Raw genomic sequence first — 22102 nt, 5'->3', positions numbered from 1 at the left:
CTCCATGAGAAAGGGAGTTCATTTTAATCCACTGGATTTTCAGTGCCTGGAACAGTGCTGGGCTTGGAGATCAAGATAAGACCTTGAAACCAATAATGAGCAAAAAGAGCAAGTTACATTCATGTGATACATCATTTACAAAAACTCGAAATGTGATTATATATTAAACAGGAAGGCTGCCCACTGAATTCATCTGGCCGCCACTGGGGAAGGAAGGGAAGGGCCTGGGAAATGAACAAGATAGGCTTCCAAACCACCTGTGATGTTTTTTCATTTCCTAATTGCTCGTGCTATTACAGTTGTCCCAACTTTACGCCCTTTGCCCCCCTCCACCCCTCACTCCCTCCAGTGACCTCCCGTCCTTTTTTCATGTCCACAGGTCATGTGTGTGAGTTCTTTGGCTATTCCATTTCCTATACTTGCTCTTAACATCCCTCTCCCTGTCTATTCTGTAACTACCAATTGGTATTCTTTTTTTACAGTGATGTATGAGACTGGTACATTGACTGGTTGCTTCTCTCAAGTCCCTGCCTGGGTACCTGGCCCACAACACAGGCATGTGCCCTGACTGGGGATTGAACCAGTGACCCTTTGGTTTGCAGGCCGGTGCTCAATCCACTGAGCCACACCAGCCAGGGCACCATTTGTACCTCTTTTTTTTTTAAGACTTTATTTACTTATTTTTAGAGAGGAAGGGAAAGAGAGAAATATCAATGCATGGTTGCCTCTTGTGAGTCTCCTGCTGGGAACCAGCCCGCAACTGAGGCATGCACCCTGACTGGGAATTGAACCGTAATTGGGTGGTTTGCAGGCCCGCGCTCAATCCACTGAGCTACACCAGCCAGGGCACCATTTGTACTTCTTAATCCCTGCACTTTTTCCCTCTTTTCCCCAGACCCTCCTCCCTACTGGCCATCCTCCCAATGTTTTCCATATCTATGACTCTGTTTCTGTTCTGCTTGCTTGCTTAGTTTGTTTTTTAGATTCAATTGTTGATCATTGTGGATCTGTTGCCATTTTAATGTTCATAGTTTTGATCTTTTTCTTAAATAAGTCTCTTTAGCATTTCATATAATAATAATTTGGTGATGATGAACTCCTTTAGCTTTATCTTATCTGGAAAGCACTTCATCTGCCCTTCCAGTCTAAATGAAAGCTTTGCTGGATAGAGCAATCTAAGTTGTAGGTCCTTGCCTTTCATCACCTTGAATAGTTAGTTCTTGCTCATCCTTTTTTGCCTGAAAAGTTTCTTTTGAGAAATCAGCTGACAGTCTTATGGGAACTCCTTTGTAGGTAACTAACTGCTTGTCTCTTGCTGCTTTTAAGATTCTCTCTTTATCTTTAACCTTGGGCATTTTAATGATGATGTGATTGGTGTGGTTCTCTTGGGTCCATCTTGTTTGGGATTCTCTGTGCTTCCTGGACTTGTATGTCTATTTCCTTCACCAAATTAGAATTTTTTTAAAATTATTTTTTCAAATAGGTTTCCAATTTCTTGCTCCTTCTCTCCTTTTGGAACCCCTATGATGCAAATGTTGGTACATTTGAAGTTGTCCCAGAGGCTCCTTATTCTGTCCTCAATTTCTTGGATTCTTTTTTTCTTCTTGCTGTACTGATTGGAGGTTTTTTTCTTCTTTATGTTCCAAATCACTGATTTGATTTCTGGCTTCATCCACTCCACTGTTGATTCCCTGTAAATTGTTCTTTATTTCACTTAGTGTATCCTTCACTTCTGCCCTGGTCTTTTTTTTATGCCGTTGAAGTACCCAATGAGTTTCTTGAGCATCCTGATAACCAGTGTTTTGGACTCTGCATCTGATAGATTGCTTATCTCCATTTTGTTTAGCTCTTTTTTTGGAGTTTTTATCTGTTCTTTCATTTGGGCCATGTTTCTTTGTCTCCTTGTTGTGGCAGCCTCCCTGTGTTTGTGTCTATGTATTAGGTAGAGCTGCTTTGACTGTGTCTTGGTAGCGTGGCCCAATGCAGTAGGTGTCCTGCAGGGTCCAGTGGCACAGCCTCCCCTACCACCCAAGCTGGGTACTCAAGGTGCACCCTCCATGTGGTCTGAGGACTCCCTCCTCCTGCAGATGAGCCTTGATTGCTGTCAGCAGGCCAATGGGAGGAATTTACCCAGGCCAGAGAGCTGGTAGGACTGGCTGTGACCCCTGACCAGCACCCACCTCCCTCTGTGGCTTGGGGAGGTGGCTGGGTGGTGCTCTGACATGGTCTATAACTGCCTGCTGGGTGCACAGGCTCTGAGTTTTCCCGGGTGCTGCGGGCTAAGGTCAGCCCCCCCTGTGTTTTGTCTGGGGCCCCTTGGTGTAAGCTATAAAGCAATTTGCAGATGCTTGTGCTGGGCCTGGGGCCACTCAGTGGGAGGTACAGGGGCTGGGCTCACCTGTTGCTTGTTTGAGTGGATTTAGGAAGGTCTGAAGCCTGCGCCTAGCCCAGCCCTTGGTATGGAAAAGCCACTGTTACCAGCTTGGGTGGGCCCATAAGTTGGATGGGGTAGACCCTAGGTAATTGTCAGGGTGGGGCTTACCCCGTGAGCCAGGCTGATGGGGGCTGAGATGTGGTGCCGCTGCACTGTGGCTCTGTGGTAGGGAGGGCTCAGAAAAGGTACCATGGCCGCTTTCTGCAGTTGTGTCTGGGAGAAAGCTGTCCCCCAGCTCTCACCCTGGTGCCAGACACTTCAGTTCCCCCCTGTCTGCCACTGGCGCCCCTACAGCTGATGCCTCGGTGCTGGAGCTCTGATGGAGTGAGTCGGAGTGAGTCTGTGTGTGGTGTGAGGCCCTTTAAGAGGAGAGGCCTGAGAATCCTACAGTTTCTTCTGCCAACACAATTTCTACTGTTTTTTTTTTCCAGCCATTAGCTATGGGGACTCCTCTTCCTGGCACTGGAGCCCTGGGCCGGGTCACGTAGTGTGGGGCTGGGATCCCTTGCTCCTGAGATAGTCCCTCCATTTTTGTATCTGTCACACGCGGGTTTGGGACCAGCTGGTTCCGTGTCTTCACGTCTCCACCCCTCCATCCCTCCAACCCATCTGGATGGACTTGGTTTAATTCCTCAGTTGTCTGACTTCCATACAGCTCGATTTGCTGATGGTTCTGAGGGATGGTTATTCTATAATTTAGTTGTAACTTTGCTGTGGTTGCCCGGGGAGGCGAGCTGTGTTTACCTACGCCTCCACCTTCCATCTGTCGTATTTCTTCTGGGATTAAAAATTTGACCCGATAATAAAATGTTAACACTTACTAAACTTGTGTCGAAAGTACATGGGCATCTGTCGTGTTGTTGTTTGTATTTCTCTGTAGTGTTCTCATTTAAAAAACAAAACTGGAAGATGGAGAACACAGTGAGCACTCCAAGCATAAAAATGATACTATCCTTCTTCAGGAAAAGACAGCCAAGCCCAAGGGGATGCATTACAAGAAAGCTCAAGACAGCGAGAAAAAAAAAAGTTCCAGACAGCAGACAAAAAAATGGTCAAGGTGAGCAAGAAACCGGAAGTCATGGCAAGTAACCCCAAGTCCGTGACAAGGTGGCGCTCTCTCCAATTTGTTACCAGGTAAGAAAGGGTCCAAGACACTCTGGGCCAGATGATCTTTAAGGTTTATAAACAACTGTGAGGCTGGGCATCACCGGGGATGTGAATTCCCATGAGACATGGTAAGTGGGTTAGAAGGAGCCCTAGGCAGCTCATCTGCCCTCAGTATATAAGCCCCCTTCTCAGACGTTCAAACAAGTCACTTTTAGAGGTCAGAAAAAGTGGTCAAGGGCCAGGGCAGCCACGTGGGGACAAAAACTAACCAACTGGGTAAGAGAACCACAGACTGGCTGGAGGAAGGCAGCACAGCCTGACAGAACCTAACCTGAACTCCATGTCTCGCAGGCAGGTTCACTTCCTGCCTAAGTCTGGCCTGGCCTCCCAGCAGGGGTGCTCACTGTTGGTCCCCCAGGCCAGTCTTCCTGCAAGGGAATTCGAGCTTAGATTTTTTGAATGGGGGAAGAATTAGAATCCTCAAAATAAAAGTTTGGATGCTGGAATGTAACCATCTTCCACGGAGACAGAAGGGGTAGTAGATTGGGGGCAAGGGAAGGGCCACTTGGGAAAGCAAACACCTGCAGTTTGAGGGCACAGGGAGAGGGCAGAGAGGACAGGACGCGGCCGTGCCCGAGCCCTGGGACGCAGGCTGGTGGGCTCAGGGAACGAGGCAAGGCCAGTTTAAAACATGCCTTCAGTGGAAACTAAGGAGGGGTACTGGAGGATGGAAAATTGAAGTTGATGATCAACAGTGTCCCTTTTCAAACCAAAAAGCCTTTATTGAACCCAGAGTGCCAGGCACTGGGTGAGGCGTGGGGACGACAAACTCCCTGACCGGTGTGGCTCAGTTGGTTGGGTGTTCTGCGTAGCGAAAGAAAGGTTGCCGGTTCGATTCCCAAAAAGGACTCGCAAACTAGTTGGGAAGGCTTCCAACTACCTTTAAAGGAACAGTTTGGTTGTGGAGGGGTCCAGAGCCAGGGAGTGGGTAGAAAGTCACTCCGGAGGCAGGGAGAGCACGGCAGGAGTCCAGTCAGGGCGAGGCAGAGGCCCCCAAGCCATGCCTGCACGTGAGAGCGTGGCAGGAACAAAGGGTGTGTGCACAGCTAACCCCCCAGCGGGCCGCCAGGGGACAGGAGAGGAGTGATTCAAATGACCCAACAGGGGAGCCCTGCTGTTGGTGGCCGGGGACGGAGACCCAGGCTGGCATTTCCCTGCCACACGCAGCTGGTGTAGATGAGCAGGGTGTCAGGGAAAGCCCCCTCCAGCCTGACCTCGCTCTGCTCTCAGCGAGGAGCCCAGGCCCCAGTCCATGAGGCCCACTGAGCAAATCTCTGCTCTCAACCTGCTGGAGCCAAGAGGGAGACCCTTCTCTGCAAACCTCCCCCGCGGGTCAGACTCTCACCTTCTAGATCCTCTAGAAGTCTAGATTCCTAAGTTTAGGCCCAGCTGGTCACTGAGTCCAGTCCTTGGACAGGTCAGAGAAAGGAGCCTGAGAGGGCTAATGACCTGCCCAACACTTCAGAGCCGGCTGGACCCGGGACAGCGCACCCAGGTCCTGCTGGGTCCTGGCTGTCTCCAGCATCCCGTCTCCAGCACCCCGTCTCCAGCATCCCGTCTCCCTCCTCATCTCCAGCCACAGGGTCCTTGGACTGCTCCTGTGGCTGGTACTGCCAGACTAGGAAAACCTGGCAGAGAGGCAAGTATAGTAATTAACTGGTGCACAAAGAGCTTTGGAGAACTTTTTATTGTTTAAAAATCATAATTGAGGCTTCAAAAAACATATAATCCGACCCATGTCCCAATTCAAGTCCCCTACGCCCTGGGGGAGCACAGGTCTTCTCCCTCCCATCCTGCCGCCCACATCACTAGCCAGGACCCTGCCCTGGGGAGGCCACCTGCCCGCCCTCCTGTCCACCGCGTGCTGAGCCACTGGCTGGGGAGGGCCCTGGGGTGCGGTGGGGGCGGCTGGCTCCGCACGTCCCTCACTACCTTCCCCACAATCCCCGCACACACGCAGGCTGGGGGCTGTGTGTGGGGAAGGGGCTAGTTCCCTGGGCAAGGGACCCTCAAGGGGGAAAGGTAAGAGCCAGTCCCCACTCACCCCACCCCTCCCCAGCCCCCCGGCTCAAGGGAAGCTATCGTCATCATCTTCTGCCATCTCCTTGGCAAACTCCAAGTCTTGCTGCTCTCGCTCACGCCGCTCCTGGGGAAGGAGACCAAGTGAGGCCTGCGCCGAGGACCAGTGGGGCCCTCTCCCCCTAGCTCAGCGCTCCGCCAGGCCCGACACACCCCCAGGCCAGGAGCCGCCAACGCTTCACAGCTGCCCCAGACCTTCCAGAAACCTCTCCTCACTCCTTCCTGCAGGCAAGTTCCGTCTCCAGTCACACTTACCTCTGCAGACTCCAAGTCCTTGTTGTACGATTTGGGAGGAAACCTCATGGCCTGAAGCAGAGCAGAGAGAGAGGTAAGATGAAGAGGCATCGGGTGGCACAAGGTGATGTTACCAGGCACCAGGATATGGAAAAAAACAGGTTGTCCAGTCTCTGGTTTAGCACACTGGGGGCGCCAGGCAAGGAAATGAATTCCTGCAACACCACACGGTAAATGCCAAAAAGAGAATAAGAGACTCTGGAGGCCTAAACAGCTAACCCTCTGGACCGGGAAGGCGGGGAAGGGCAGTGGGGAGAGGAGGAGGGATGGAATGGACTGGTCGTGGGAACACACGAAAGCAGTGAACCCTCTGAATCCAGGCAGACGACTCATGTGTGAAGAGGTCTGGCCTGAGTTCAGGGGGTGCACGGGGGAAAAGAAAGAGGGGATAGGAGAGGGAAGGGGGGTAACAGTGGGAAGTAACGCTAGAGACACGGGGGCCAGACCACGCAGGGCCTTGTGTCCCAACTGCAAGCAAGGCAGCCCTGCCCCTGGCTGCTGAGGAGGGGACCGGGGAAAAGACGGAAGCCGCACCACACCAGCCCCCCATCTCCCCACCCGACTCGGGATGAGGCTCGAGTCTGCCTGGAGCTAGACACCAGCCCTGCCTCCTGAAGGGCTTAGCCTTCACCAAGCGCCTTAAGGCAGTGATTCCATTTAACCTCCTCACCCCTGCGAGGCAGGCAGGGCAGGTCACATCTTACTATCAATGCCACAGATGCAGAAACAGAGGCTCAGAGAAGGCAAATGACTCCGATTTGGAGCCAATTCTAGGAGCCCTAAGCTCTGAACTCTGTCCTCCTTAAAAGCAACAGAAGGTGTCATAGCCCCACAAGCAAAGTCCTCTGCCCCCTGGTGGCCTCTGCCCTGGCAGCAATTTCACAGATGGGCTGGGAACTGGGCCCCCGGCCACGCCAACCTTCTCTGCGGAAACCACAAGTGGGAAGGTGGGCACGGGGCTGCCGGCTTCTCACCTTGACGGACATGTTGTGGATGTCCAGGCAGAAGGAGATGCGCTGGTGGAAGGCGAGCTGGGGCTCCCGGGTGGAGTAGATGTCAATCATCTCCTTGGACTGCACATAGCCCTTCTCGTGGTTGATGCTGGCCTCAATGACGCCATCCCGGATAGCCTGCAGGCCCCGAGGGGAGGAAGAGTCACCAAGGAGCCCACCCTCTAGTCCCGGACCATCTTGTCCCATTTCTCTGTCCTCTCTACGCTCGCTCGCTCACTCACACACACACACACTCCTCGCTGGCAGCTTCCTGCCCATCCCCCTCCTTGGCCCATTTCTCCCCACACCCACCCCCCATAGGAAGGCAGGAAGGTGATGGCTGCGGTCCCTGGACCAGCCCCACCTTGGCCACGATGAACTCTGCATCCTCCGGACTATCCAGCTGTAGCTTCTGGGCAATGTCAGCCAGGGAGATGCGGGAATAGGAAAGGCTGATCATGCGCACACCTGGGAGAGGAGGAGCGGTGGGGTTGGCGGGGCACAGACCCTTCACTGCCCTCAGACCCCCACAGGGTGTCCTTGTCTCTGGGAGGGCCTGGTCTGGGTCCTGCTCTCCCTGTGGCCCCTCGGCCCCCGACCCACACCTGTCTTAATGACGTTGTGCCGTAGTCGGATGATTAGCGTGTAGGTCCCATCTGCTTGAAACTTCTCCCCAAACTGATCCAGGACCTGGTTGAACTTGGCTAGGTTTCCTGTCCTGACAGCTGCAGAGGGGAGAGGGGGCATCAGGTGATGTAAATGGGCACACGCACCAGGGGCCACGGTGCCAGGGGGTCTGGCGAGCCCTGGAGGGGCGGCCTTACCTTGGGTCAGAAGGAAGTAGGGCATGAGCGAGCGCTTGAGAGACGGCTGCCGGAACTGCAGCCGGTCCGGGATCTCCCCCAGCAGCAGCTCCACCACGATGAGGAGCTTGTGCACCTGGCAGAGAGGGACAGAGGAACGCCGTGGGCAGGGAGTCCCACCAGGGCAAGAGAATGGGATGGGGCTTCAACTCAGTCGGACATCCTGCGAAATGGGGACAGCGCACCGGGATGGGGCCCACGGAGAGAGGAAAGGTCCTGGAACCCGTGCTGGGTGGGGAGCCAAAGCTCTGCCTGCGGAGCCAGGGCCTGGGGCTACCTGAGCCTTTGACCGACCGTACTCAGCCCCGAGTGTCCGCTCAGCAGGCCGGGCACAGGTGCACCACTCTGAGGTGGATCAGGNAGACGGCTGCCGGAACTGCAGCCGGTCCGGGATCTCCCCCAGCAGCAGCTCCACCACGATGAGGAGCTTGTGCACCTGGCAGAGAGGGACAGAGGAACGCCGTGGGCAGGGAGTCCCACCAGGGCAAGAGAATGGGATGGGGCTTCAACTCAGTCGGACATCCTGCGAAATGGGGACAGCGCACCGGGATGGGGCCCACGGAGAGAGGAAAGGTCCTGGAACCCGTGCTGGGTGGGGAGCCAAAGCTCTGTCTGCGGAGCCGGGGCCTGGGGCTACCTGAGCCTTCGACCGACCGCACTCAGCCCCGAGTGTCCGCTCAGCAGGCCGGGCACAGGCGCACCACTCTGAGGTGGATCAGGAACAGAGGGACAGGGTGCAGAGACCCAGGGGACAGAACGGGAGGAGATGCTGGTTAGGGAGGTGGAGGGGCGCTGGGGGAGAGGAGCGTCCGGGTAGAGGCGGAAGTACAGGCGAGGGGCCTGGCCGCAGGGAACAAGCCGTGTGCGGCCACAGAAGGCTGCCTGGGACACTGGGCCCTTCCGCTTCCACGAGGCCGGGAGGTATTCTGAATAGTGCCTCCTGGGGAGTTAGCGCCGTTTCCTAAGGAAACCCACGGTGGAGCCGATGATGCCCAGGAATTACGGAGCTTCCTTCCCACCAAGCAGGAGGCACAGCAACGCAGACCACTAAACCGTGTGAAAGCAAGTGTCACAGGGAGGTGAGGGGTTAAAATGGGCAGCGGGTGATCATGCCCACACCGGGCAAGCACTCCTCGCCCCCCCCCCCACACCACAAGGCTGGGGGGAACCTGGGAGCATGCGGAAACCCAAGGAAACGGTACAGGTTAACACGCCTGAGGGATTCTAATGACGTAGAAAAAGGAGGGAGGACATCTGAGCCAAGGAAACAGGCTGGAAAAGAGGCAGGCCGAGTGTGAGGGCACCCCTCGGGGGAGGCTGGGGGGCTATCAGGGAAGATGGCAGGCCAGGCTGGGGATGCGCTGTCTGACCTGAGTTTGGAATCAATGCTTGTCTGTATTCACCACCTAGAAAATGCCCAGCAACTGAGCCCTTGGTTTCCTTATCCCCGAATGGGAGCAATAGCCACAACAGTAATACCTGGCCTGCCTACCTCACCAGACTTACGATGCTCCACTGGGCAGGCCAGGGGAGCCATGCAAGCTTCCCGTGCAAGGCCAAGATGGGCCTGCGGCTCTGCCTGGTCTGGCAGTGTTGGCGTAGAAGCTGGGCTGGTGGAGGGAGAGCGATGGCCAGGAACGGCAGTGGCTCTAACGAGGGCACTGGCAACATCGGAGAGGAGAGGAAGACAGAAGACGTGGGGGCAAATCGACGCACAACCTGGTGATGGGGAGGGAGGGGCTGCGGGGGTCTGAGACGATCCCGAGGCTTCTGACTGTCGGGGAGCAGAAGGAAGGACTGGCCGGTGGGCAACTGGGGGTCTGTTTGGACAAGCCGAGTGGGAGGTGCCAGCGAGTGCCTGCACAGGGGTGCGTGGTGGAGGCTGGGCCCGTAGGTCTGGTGCTCATGAGGAGTCAGGACTAGCATTACGGGTGGGACTGCGAGCCCCGAGTTCACAGGTTAAAGCCCTAGCTCCCCAGTGCCTACAAACGTGACTGTTAGGAGACAGAGTCTTCGACGCAGTGGTCAAGGCAGAACAAGGTCGATGAGTGGGCCCTGACCCAGCGTGACCACTGTCCTCGTGAGAGGAGATGAAGACAGTCACAGCAGAGGCGAGGCCACCTACAAGCACGTGAAAGGCTCTCAAAAGGACCCAACCACACTGACACCCTGACCTTGCACTTCCGGCCTCCAGAACTGTGACCAAACACATTTCTGTTGGGCACCCTGTTAAGGGGGCCTGAGCAGACTGCAACAGCAGCGGCCTTGAGTGAAGCACCATGGAGGTCGGAGTTGAGCTACGAGAGCAGTAAGACGCCCCCACCCCAGGAGAGAATGTGGACTTCACTACGGATGAATAAGCTTCGGAGTGCTCTGCGGTGGGCTCCGCTTCAACGCCGAGGCCTCTCATCCCACCCTCCCCTCCCCTGTGACGGAAAGCCAAAGCCAGCTTCTCTGCTTGAGCTCTTCGCCCCATTCCTCCCGTGTCTCTCAGCTGTCCCATCACCCACTTGCTCCAGTCTCTCTGGGTGGGGAGTCCCCGACTGCTTCGTCCCCCCGGGCAACCACCCCACCTCTTTCCTGCGCCCTCGCCGACAGTCCCCTGGCCAGAGACCACGCTCCGGCTCTCTCGGCTCCTTCCTGCCACCTGGCTCCACCACAGGAAACTTGGAAACCTTACTCATCCGTCGTGAAACAGGGTCTGAAAACACTGCTTCACCCTCCAACCTCTATCCCCGGCGTGCGGACACCGTCTGTACGTTAATCACCTGTACTTTTGGTCATTTTTAGAAAGAACTTGGCATACACCCCACCCGGCGAGCGATCTAACAACCTGCACACGCACCCTGTGTGTCTGAAAAGCCACTCCTTCCTGCGAAGATTACTCCCATCTCCCAAACACCAGGTCAAACTTAGTATTTTCCTTTAAGATCTCTTGAATTTGACCAAAACCAAATGTTCCTTTCTATGAACTTCTGAACAGAAACCAACCGACTCTCCCGCCACACCGCCCTAATCACTGTGCATCTTCAATCTGATCTCTTTCCAGGGCACTAGGGAGCTGACACAGGTGAAGGCGGGAGCAAAGGCTTATAGTTGGGAGAGTTGGGTCCAAATTTGGGCTGGTAGGCCCTAAGCCTTTCTGAGTCACAGTTCTTTCTCTTCGAGGGCAAATACCCGTTCTTATCCCTCCTGCTATTTCTCACAGTGCCTACATACCAAGGTCAACACTCAAACAAAACCACAAACCAACAGCCCTTGGTGCCTGATTGTTCTCGGGGGCCACGGTTTCCTTCCAGTGGGATCAGTCAGCCTTCTGGAGATTTTCTGGGGTCCCTGGCCACAGGCAACCCTACTCCACATGGGCACGTAAGGGACCAGCCAAGGGCCTGAGGTTTACCAGCAGGTGGTGCCCGTGTCTGGGACGACGCCGAGGAAGGTCAGGGGTCGGGAGCGTCCTAACCCTGCCCACCGGGCCCTGAGCACCAGCTGCCCCAGGCACAGGTGGCGCCTGCTTCCTGTGCTCTGAACAGTGCTGCTCAGAGACATCTGACGCAACTTTTTGGATGAGGATTAAGGAAGCCCTCCCTGGCCCCCAGGCAGGGAAACGGGACAAAAATGAGCTTGGAGGAGCAGGTGGTGAAGGACAGGGACGAGGACCACCGCTCACAGTCTGCTTGAAGCCGACGGCCGTGTGCTGAGGGGCCTTGCGCAGAGCGTTGGTCATCGTTCTCCGGGCCTCGGAGTACTCCAGCTGGATGGCTTTGATCCGCCCTGGGGGGCAGGCGAGAAGAGCGGGTCAGGAGAACGGCGCCATCGAGCCCCTTGCAAACCAGGTACCAAATGCACCTTGTATGCACCAAATTTTTAGAAAATGTCGGCCAACTAAGCCCGAGACACCTCCGGCTCGGGGACGGGCCCACTCACCTGTGTAGTAGAGGTACCTCGCCCACTCGTTGTTGTTGGCCTGCTCCGGGAACACGGACTTGGACACCAGCTTCTCGGCCTGGTCGTATAGGCTGTAGTGCAGGTAGTTCCGCAGCAGGAGGTTCAGCAGCGTGGCCTGCCCGTCGGCATCGTGCCGCAGGGTGGCCGTCCGCAGCCGCGCATGTAAGAAGCTGCACCAGGGAAAGAAAAAAGATGTCAAATAACAACTCTTCACACTGCTCTGACCTCTCCCTTCACTCTCAATCCCTAAAGATGTGACAAAAACGGCTTTTCTGGTTAGTCACAGAATGGTCAATGAACTATCCTAGGTCCACGAAAAGGGCGGAGCTCCGCTCTCAGGGAGCCTGCACCCTAGCGGGCAGACAGAGGGCAACACGGGAAGCGCATGGTGCTGCAGGAGAAACAGGGTGAGTGCGCCGCGGAAGGTGGGGAGGAGGTGGGGGTGGATTTAAACGGCTTGGTGAGAGGACTCACGGAGAGGAACCGCCGGTAAAGCAACCACCCGAAGCTGCGGGGGCAGGGAGAAGAGCGTTCTGGGCAGAGGGAAGAGCCAGTGCAGAGGTTCTGGGGGCGTGTGCCTGGCGGCCTGAGGAAGAGCAGGAGGCCAGGGCGGCAGCGGGGCGAGTCAGGGGAGCGGTGGGAGATAAAGGCACAGAGGCAGTGACGGGTGTCAGGGAACATGGGGCCTTTGGTTTTTCCCAAGGGAAATGGGGGGCCACTGCAGGTTTAAGCAGAGGCATGAAATGTTTCCCAGCCTGTCATTCCACTCTGGGTCTGCCAGTCAGTCCTGATGTGGGGTGAAGGGAAGAGACTCAGGCACAGTTCTTAACAGCCCAGTGGTCATCTCTGGTTCTTCACCGAACAGCAGTCTCTCTTTCCAGCCCCCACACATCGGGCATATTAACCACCGCCCTCGTTCCCTGCCGGGCACTTTACATCTACCAGCTCAGCGCCCTCTGCAAGTCCAGAGCTCTGTGGTAGAGACTGATCGCCTGTACCTGCGCACCACATCCAGCTTGTCCAGGAACTCGTAGACCCGGGCGTGGTAATAGTAACACTTCGCAGCCACCAGGTCCAGGGCCCGGCGGTTCTGGGTGCTGATCTTCTGCATCAGATCATCGGAGACCTTCTGTGCCTGCAGGGGCAGCCAGAAGAGACCTGAGTGGTAGTTCCTCGCAAGGTTAAACACTGAGCCATCACATGAGCCAGCGGCCATTCCCCTTCTAGGCATATATCCAAGTGAGTAGGAAACATTTGTTCACACGAGACCTTGTATACAATGTTCACAGTAGCATCATTAACCACCAAAAAGTAGAAAGAAAGTGTCCGGCACCTGATAACTAAATAAAATGTGTTACATCCATACTCTAGAACATTATTCAGCCTTAAAAATGGAGTACAGCCCTGGCTGGTGTGGCTCAGTGGATTGAGTGCCAGCCTGTGAACCGGAAGGTTACTGGTTTGATTCCCGGCCGGGGCACATGCCTGGGTTGCGGGCTGGGTCCCTGGCTGGGGGCATGTGAGATGCAGGCAATCAATATACCGCTCATACATTGATGTTCCCCTCCCTCTTTTTCTCCCTTCTTCCTCCTGTCTCTAAAAATAAATAAATAAAATCTTAAATATGCATAAACCAGAAAACGTTATGCTAAGTGACAGAAGCCAGACACAAAAGCGACCTATATAATTGCATGTATGTAAACAGGAACGTCCATGAGACACAGCAGTGGTTGCCAGGAGCTGGGGTAAGGAGAGAGTGGAGAGTGGAGTAGGTACAGTGTTACTTTTCAAGGTGACTAAACTGTTCTGGATCTGGGCAGTGATGACAGTTGTACAACCTTGTGAATATACCACACCCCACCAAACTGCACACTTCAAAGGAGGTGAATTATATCTTAAAAACAACCAGTTGCAAGGAAAGGAAAAAAAAACAACCAAAAAACCCAGGAACTGAGGTGTGAAATCTGTCATTTCTTTTTTCTTTTTAAAAAAGTTTTTACTTGTTTATTTTTTGAGAGAGGGAAAGGGAGAGACAAAGAAAGGGAAAGAAACATCATTCAGTTTCCTCACATGCCCCCAGCTGGGGACCTGGACCGCAACCCAGGCATATGCCCTGACTAGGAATTGAACCAGTGACCTTTCGGTTCACAGGCCAGTGCCTGATCTACTGAGCCACACCAGTCAGGTGTGGCAACCTGTCATTTTTTGAGCATGCTCTTGGGACAGTGGACATGACTGACAAAGAAGCTGGCCCAGAGTGGAGGAAGCAGTGGGAGTGTTACATGTAACATCCAAAATGGAGTCGTTCAGTTCCATAATGAGCTGCTGTTTATTGAAACATTGTGAAAGCTTACTATGCACAAGTCACTATGCTAATTATTTTTGCATATTATTTTATTTAATACCAACAGTAATCTTGTAAAAGAGGATCGTTTCCCCCACTTTACATATAACTAGGAGAAATTAATTTGCCTATGGTACTCCTGAGATTTGAACCCAGGGCTTTCTGTCTCCCGTAGTTTTCCCAGAGGAACCCACTCCACTGGCACTGTGCCACAGCCAGGTGTGCAGAATGACCACCGCCAGCGCTCTCCCTCGGTGCCCAGGGAGAAGCTCAGGAGTCTTCTCTGGCTGTGGGTTAGGTGCCTTCCCACTGGGGGAAAAGGGCTGGGGATGGTTAGTAACAGGGTCATCTCCATTTTTTCTCACTAGAGGCAATCTCTCCCGCAACACCTCGCACTGCTCGGGCCACGTGAATCGCTCTCACTGGTCCTAGGTACCTCTTTGTAGCGCTTGCTGTTCATCAGGAAGATGACCACGAGGAGCTGTAGATAGGCTTCCACTTCAGGCAGGAGGGGCGCTGAGGCAGCCTTTCCTGTCCGGGGACGGAACTGTGAATCAGCTTCTGTGTCCATGGGCTAGGGGAGGGCACGGTGACCACGGACAAACTCGGTCAGATCAGTCAGCTGAAAATTCATTCAGCGTTCACTATACACAGGGACTACTATTTCAAAAAATACAGAATGCTTAACGTGCACCAAGACTCTCCTAGGTGCTGGGGATAAAAAAGACGACAGTCTCTTTCTACAGGGAGTCAAGGAGGCTGACAGCACGATAAATAGAAGATTCACAGGAGTGCGACTGAAGGGTCACAGAATGCCGTGGGGCTGGAAAGGACGCTGTAAGAGCCGCACGGGGCCTGCCGTCTGAGTGAAGAGATTAAGCCGTCACATCTGGAACTACTGTAATTGTACCAGACAATTATATAAGGTTTAATAAGGTGACATAATTTTAGAGGTGAGATTAAGAATAATGAGACAAAAAAATTTTTGTGTGGGAAAAGAAATTTGGGTGAAACTGACTTATACATAGTACTTAGTTTTAATCACCCAAACCAGAGTGATGTGAACAGCTCAAAAAGTGATCACAGCGGTGAGTTCAGGGATGTGAAGGTTAAGAGCCATCCCAGGTGCAGTTGAGGGAGGGGCTTTCCCCTTCCCTGACAATAAACCCGTCATCATTCCACCTCAAGGGGTTTTTGGAGCTTTCACATCTATAGAACAGACTGCAAGTATACAGGACTTCGGGGAGATGAAGGGGGCCGAAGGTAAATGAGGTCTGACACAGAGCAGGACCTGGACCACGTACCACGAATGATACGGGAGATTTTACAGCCAGAAAGGGGCGGTCCCTCCCTGCACAGAGGCTGCAACCACCATGACACTAACCTCATCAGCATGCACTATGTGTCAGACGCCAGTCTAAGAGCTTTACACATACTCCTCCCCACAACGGCCCCCCAAATCTCTTCACCTTATTTATTTATTTATTTATTTTGAGTGTTCTAGAGTTTTACTTTTTATTAAAACTTGAATGAACCAAAAGTGGACTGTCAGTTTCCAAAAAAATATGGAACGCTTCACGAATTTGCGTGTCATCCTTGCGCAGGGGCCATGCTAATCTTCTCTGTATCGTTCCAATTTTAGTATATGTGCTGCCGAAGCGAGCACTCTTCACCATATTTAACAAATGAAGAAATGAGGCACAAGGGGGTTAGGTTACTTGCTCAGCTCAAGTCTTACAGGTACCAAATGATAGAGGCTGGATTCAAATTCAACTCCACCTCCGAACCTTGCGTTCTTAACCACTGTTTTATACGTCCCGCATGGTGAACCTCAGAGGCAAAGAGGTGGTGGCACCTTCTCCTAGGACAATGGAGGCGTCACCTAACTGGAGGAGAGGGTCTGTGTTGGGAGGCAGTGAGAAATGAGTTTGGCTGGAAGGTCCCTGACTCCCAGCTCCGTTCCCTGACTCGGAAAAATGACACTACGGGGTGGAAGGACGGTTCCTTTGTTCACGGGCCGTATTAAAATGGGCTGCTTTGCTTCATTACTCTGCTAGAACAGGTAACAAGACAGGTCTTTAGGATGCACCTGACACTCACCTCTTCCAAAAAGGACAGCAAGAAGTCTCGAGTGGTATTATTTGAGGTGAAGAAGCCGTGCACAGCCTTATACAGAACATAGTGGTTGAGGCGGCGTGATGTGGAAGGCAGCATCCGCAGGGCCCTCAACACGAATCGAGGCTCCTTGCCTGAAACTGCCTTCTCCAGCTGTTTCACATGCTCCTTGATGTCTGTGAAGGACCAGAGGAGAAAAAAAATAATGTTACTTCCACATCCTTCTACTCCTGCACCCTTGTCTGACTCCAGGCACGTAGTTCTCAGGAGCCTCTTACAAAAGCGGAGGATGTGGCAAATCACCTCTTTTGCCCTAACAGGGTTAAACAATACTCATGGATGCCACACAGTGATTTTAATACATCACCAACAGCCAAAGAATAATAAAGCTGGGTGTGGGTAGGAGAAGAGGATGTCAGAAACAGGAAGAAAAGAAAAAAAATGATGAGAAACAAACACAGGGATATTAATCAGATCTCTAAGTAGGAGAATACTTTCTAAATGTAAACAATGGGAGAAATCACAAATACAAAGATAGATGAACTCGATCTCAAAAAAAGAAAAATACATACAACAAATATGATCAAAGACTCTCATTCTTATTCTACGAAGACCCTGTATAAATGATTAAGATAAAGATGGGGTGAACAGGACATTTCTGCTAGTATAATATAAACCAGAAAAGTTTTTCTGGACAATCCCTATCCAAAACCTTAGACACATTTACCCTTTGTCTCCGGCATATAATATTCTATACTGAAGAAAAAATTATAAAGGCAGGTGAAACACCTGGGCACAAAGATGATACCCGGGCACCTGGGCACAAAGAAAAAATTATAAAGGCAGATGAAACACCTGGGCACAGCTATTTATAAGAGTAAGAAACTGGAAATACCTTAAATGTCTCATAAGGGAATGCATACTACATTAATGACATTATGTCGTTAATGATATAGTAATAACAGCTAATATTTACGGAGGGTTTACTATGTGTTCACCACGTGCTAGGCAGTTTTAAGCCTCTTCATCTTCAGAACAACCCAGGGAAGTAGATACTGTTGCTCGCATGACAGAGATGAAGAAACTAATTCTAGAGCTTGCATTCTCAGCCGCCACATCAGGTCAATGAATGTTTCTGGAATAAATTGAATACTGTTTGCAGATATGTTAAATGAAAGCGCACAAATCACCTGTATTTAGTTACACCTGTACCAAACTGTACGTATGACATGATCTCAATTTCGGGAGAGCAGCTTAAAAATTCATGGGAAAAAATGGTAACCATGGTTGATTTCTCCCACCCCTGATACATTTGAGACCTCATATTTTCTAAAATTCCTACAATGAACATGAATTACTTTATAATAAGAAAAGGAAGTGTTTATAAGAAACATATATACATACCTAACAGGTAAGGCTGAGTGGTGCCTTTGCCACTGGCTATCATTATTTCAGGTAAAAAGGTGTTTCTTAGATGCTGAGTCTGTTCCCCAACTTTAGAATTGAAGCCGATGCAGTCAGCTCTATCTCAGCCTCAAACACACCACCAAGAAGCATAACTTGGCTTATCTCAATGTTTCTGAGCTAGTTTCTCAACCAGTTAAGTAGAAAGCAAACCCAAGAAATAGTCCAGTCCCACTTGATCCAGAACAGGAAACAGAACCAGGCTAAGAGTGGGAAGCTCTCACTCTGCCCACGCCAAACGTGGCCAGGATGCTCTAACTTGGAAAGGTGAAATGTGAACTTGGAGGAACAAGGAAACGGTGGGAAACTGGCAACGGGGCATCTAGGAGAAAAGAATGGGGGATTGGTATATAATTTAGATAGAAGGCGAGTGTTAGGAACTCAAAGGTGATTTGTAAAGTTGAAAGCGTGGAATGTGTTTAAACCCTTTAGAAACAGCGTAGGGAGTAAGGGATTGAACGGAGAGGGGGCAAAAAAGATGGGACCGTTTGGCACATTAATTACATAAACAAGGAAGCAAGATACCAGGTAGAAAGGGCTCTTTTAGGGGAGTTTGTTAAAGGTAGCTAACACAACAGAAACCTTAGTACACACTTAAAACTCGGGGGCCAGTATTCTGCGTCATCCTGACCCCCTCTGCACACGTACAGACAGTGGTTTCTAGAGGGATCAATCACCTATCACGGCGCGAGAGTCAGTCCGGTGCGATGGAAATGGGAGCGGGTCAGAGGGGAGGACTAAGGAGAGGGAGTTTACAGGCCCAGTGAGACCTAGTTCTAGATGCAACCCCGGGTGGGGAAGGTGTGGCCAGGGTAGTCCTGAGCCTGGGGTCACTGGGGCTGGAGACAGGGGTGTCAGGGCGGTGGGAGCGGCTACCTGGAGGGGAGTGATCTTTAGGAACAGGGGGTGGTGGAGGCTGCGCTGGGGTCCCAAGGAGAAGCCGGATCACTGGGTCGCTGTCACCCGTGACCATGGTACAGTCCCAGCCCAGGCTCTCGTACCCTCCAAGGTGATGGTGTCCAGCTCTCGCTGGGAGTGCTCAGCCGCCACCGCCGTCTTGCCGTCAGCCTCCCCCGTTGACCCTCCACCTGTCGCCGCCTCCTCTTTCATCTCCACATCCTGGGGGCCCGGGGGCGGCGGTGGTTCCTGTTCCCCTCCGCCCGGCGGCGGCTTCGCCTTGTCCGCGCCGCGGCGGCGCGCCGAGCCCTCCTGCTTCATGGCACGAAGGGTCGCGGCCTAGTCCGGAGACTGAGGCCGGGGACTCGTCTGAACCCTCGCAGCACGGAGGAGGAACCGAGCCGGGCCTATACAAGAGCGCGGGATCGCGTCCGGCCGCACGATGACGGAGCAGCTGCAAACCCCTTCCCAGCGCTGGGTCTGCTGGGAAACGCCAGGCCCAGGGTGCTGATGGCCGAGTCAGCAAAGGGGAGAGAAATCAACAGCCGAGATGCAGGATGGGGGAGGATCTTCGGGCAAGGAGTGGGGAGGAGCCTGTACGGGCTTGTGGGGCTTTCTATGGAGTGCTTTAAGTGTGTTGATTTTCTTTTATGCTCCTCCCGAGTGCGTTTCTGAGCTTGGCCACGAGAGGTCCCCTCAGGCTCCAATCTGGGCTATGTCCGACTCTAAAAGCCCGTTCGCCAGCGTGAAGTGGGTAGGGCCTATGGGAGCGCAGGGCGTGGTGGTGTCAGCAGTTGCCCGGCGGGTTTCTACCCGAACTCGCTCTCTTTGCCCGGTCAGAGTCGCCTTCGAGGTTCGCGAGGCCCACCTTCAACGGCTGCCTAGGGCATTCGCGCGAGGGAAGAAAAGATGCTGGGAAAGAAGCTGCGAACGAGGAATGTGGAGCTTGGATGTTGGCCTTAAAACAAAACCGAATTATGGGATTCAGCTTTCCTTGTCCAATTTTAGCTAGTGCTGAAAAATAAAGACCTAAAAATAAGACCTAAAAATCTCTGCAGCCTGGGAGTGTGGATGGGGCCGAGGGCATTTGTGTACAATCACTCCAGTTTAATAACATTTAGGGCTCCACTCTGTGTATGGCCCAGGGCCAGCGCATTGGGGGCGGGGTGGGGGTGGGGGGCGCGGCGCACTGTGGTCAAGTATAGCTGCAGAATGCAGCCTGCTGGAAACTGTGCTCTGGGTTACCTTGTATTGTGAAGCCGGAGGAAAGAGGGTGAAAGCACCTATTGCCAGAGGCTTCGGGCCGTCCATTGGGGCACCTGTATGCATCCGGACAGACACGGTAGTGAAATAGGGACGGGAATAATAGTGTACCTACAGNGCCAGCGCATTGGGGGCGGGGTGGGGGTGGGGGGCGCGGCGCACCGTGGTCAAGTATAGCTGCAGAATGCAGCCTGCTGGAAACTGTGCTCTGGGTTACCTTGTATTGTGAAGCCGGAGGAAAGAGGGTGAAAGCACCTATTGCCAGAGGCTTCGGGCCGTCCATTGGGGCACCTGTATGCATCCGGACAGACACGGTAGTGAAATAGGGACCGGAATAATAGTGTACCTACGGGGAGCCTGAGACTCCCCCAGGGGAAGGACATTGAACCAGAAATCCTGTCCACTTATTTTACGAAGCGGTCTTCCAGTGATTCCGCAGGGGGAGGATACATGTTCCAATTTCATAAGACAACACAAAAACTCCCTCTCTCCTGGGAAATTGTATCTCTTTCATAAATGGAAGTCCTGAGTTTTAGACCAGGTCAGACCCCACAAGACAATCCCGCTGTGGTGTAAGGTCCTAGAGGCAGAGAATATGTTTTGACTATATTCTCCTCTATGTTTATGTATGTAGAGAAAACTCTTTGAGAAATTTGCTTTTTTCATACTATGGCACGAAATAGCTCCTTACACTACTAAACAGCCACTTGCTAAATGGAAAAATGTGTACTCCAGTTTTAGGGAGCATGCCTGGACCAATTCCTCCCTAACTACCCCGCTCCCCCTTAGGGCTGGGGAGTGGATAACAAGATCTTTGAGTCACCCCTGGAATAAACTCATTAAAGCCTCTTCATAACGCAGTATCTGTAACTGAAGGTGGGCAAGAATCATAAAGGAAGAAGACAGATGCGCTTTGTTGTTCATCATCGTGAAGTTATCCTTCTGGATAGTTAGGGTGTTAGCTCACCTGTTTACTGCAGTTACATCACGAGGGAAAAACAATCAAGTCAGCAGATAACTACCCAGTATGTCCTTGAGCAACAGAGTGAGGCCTTAGAAGATGCCCCAGAATGGGGGAGGATGGCTCAACACAAACTCCTTGGCAGTTGGTCATGAATTCTCGGTGACTGAGGGAAGTAACCAGGGCAAGGAGTGGCTAAGAAGTGGCTAAGTGGGATGAGTCTGACTCCTGGGGCCAAAGACCTTGGAGAAATAATTCCACTCATAAAACTATTTTAAAAGAGGGTAGTGAAAGAGGATAAAACCCAGCTTTAGGCAGAGGAGGATGGCATAAACCGAGCAGTGTTAGCAGATGGCAAAACCCATGTAGCAGGTCCACATGCCGAGCCTACCCACACCCCTTCCACAGCCACCCTGAAATGGGAGCAGAAGAGGAAAAGGTGAAATCGGAAGATCAAATAGCTTAGGTTTTTTTAAGCTGTAGGTCAGTTTTATTCTTGTGTTATTTATTTTTTAAGACCTATCTGCATTAAATTTTTAAAGATTTATTGATATTTTTAGAGAGAGGGAGAGAAACATTGATTTGTTGTTCCACTTATTTATGCATTTGTTAGTTGATTTTTGTATGTGCCCTGACAGAGGATGGAACCCATATCATCAGGATGACACTCTAACCAACTAAGCTACCTGGCCAGGGCCTATCTGCACTGTTTTTATTCAATAAATTTGAAAGTTGTCTTACTCTTGTTTTGGGTTCGTACAATGTATCACTAGGTCTCTGCCTTTCCCAGGGCCTCGGCCAAGTCCAGAGGACTCCAAAGGCTCCTCTTTGAAGACAAGCTGCTTTGATGATCTTCTCGCTTTAGAATCCNATCATCAGGATGACACTCTAACCAACTAAGCAACCCAGCCAGGGCCTATCTGCACTGTTTTTATTCAATAAATTTGAAAGTTGTCTTACTCTTGTTTTGGGTTCGTACAATGTATCACTAGGTCTCTGCCTTTCCCAGGGCCTCGGCCAAGTCCAGAGGACTCCAAAGGCTCCTCTTTGAAGACAAGCTGCTTTGATGATCTCACTTTAGAATCCAGATTCCCCATTCTGTATCCTCATCGTTCTTCTCTGAGTATTTTCCAGCTGCCTGAGGACAGTGAAGAGTATCCCTGTACACGTGGTCTATATGTAGTGTGGTAGTGGCTGTTTTCTTTTATGGCACAAGTTACGAATTTCCTTATGGTAAATTCTTTAAAGAAAAACGCCAAAAGACATTTTGTTCAAGTGAAA

The 22102-nt window shown here is 52.2% G+C and overlaps 1 protein-coding gene and 1 non-coding gene across 2 annotated transcripts; both read right to left on the bottom strand.

Moving 5' to 3' along the window:
• Positions 1 to 5273: 5273 nt before the first annotated feature.
• PSMD3 (proteasome 26S subunit, non-ATPase 3) lies at positions 5274 to 19095 on the bottom strand. The gene is made up of 12 exons (XM_037033344.1): positions 18702 to 19095; positions 16222 to 16412; positions 14558 to 14695; positions 12776 to 12912; positions 11757 to 11947; positions 11500 to 11603; positions 7791 to 7905; positions 7572 to 7691; positions 7331 to 7434; positions 6949 to 7104; positions 5936 to 5986; positions 5274 to 5747 (listed from the first exon to the last, which is right to left on the bottom strand). The coding sequence occupies exons 1-12, from the start codon at positions 18916 to 18918 to the stop codon at positions 5670 to 5672; spliced, it is 1602 nt and encodes a 533-aa protein (XP_036889239.1). The 5' UTR covers positions 18919 to 19095; the 3' UTR covers positions 5274 to 5669.
• LOC118978233 (U6 spliceosomal RNA) lies at positions 15681 to 15787 on the bottom strand. Its single transcript, XR_005064661.1, has one exon. It is a non-coding gene; the product is annotated as a U6 spliceosomal RNA (small nuclear RNA).
• Positions 19096 to 22102: the final 3007 nt, after the last annotated feature.

Source organism: Sturnira hondurensis, unplaced genomic scaffold (genome assembly GCF_014824575.4).
Source record: "Sturnira hondurensis isolate 20B ecotype Veracruz unplaced genomic scaffold, ASM1482457v3 Scaffold0021632, whole genome shotgun sequence".
NCBI lineage: Eukaryota > Metazoa > Chordata > Mammalia > Chiroptera > Phyllostomidae > Sturnira > Sturnira hondurensis.
Note: the sequence above shows the minus strand (reverse complement) of the source record. Positions and strands in the feature narration are given on the sequence as shown.

What these genes read in the sequence shown, in the direction of transcription:
- PSMD3 (XM_037033344.1), bottom strand. Translation starts at nt 18,918, where the DNA reads ATGAAGCAGGAGGGCTCGGCGCGCCGCCGCGGCGCGGACAAGGCGAAG. An exon ending in GAGGTACCTCTACTACACAG is followed by an intron (nt 11,604 to 11,756) that starts GTGAGTGGGCCC and finishes CCTGCCCCCCAG; the next exon opens with GGCGGATCAAAGCCATCCAG. An exon ending in CAGAGTTCATCGTGGCCAAG is followed by an intron (nt 7,105 to 7,330) that starts GTGGGGCTGGTC and finishes CGGGGCCTGCAG; the next exon opens with GCTATCCGGGATGGCGTCAT.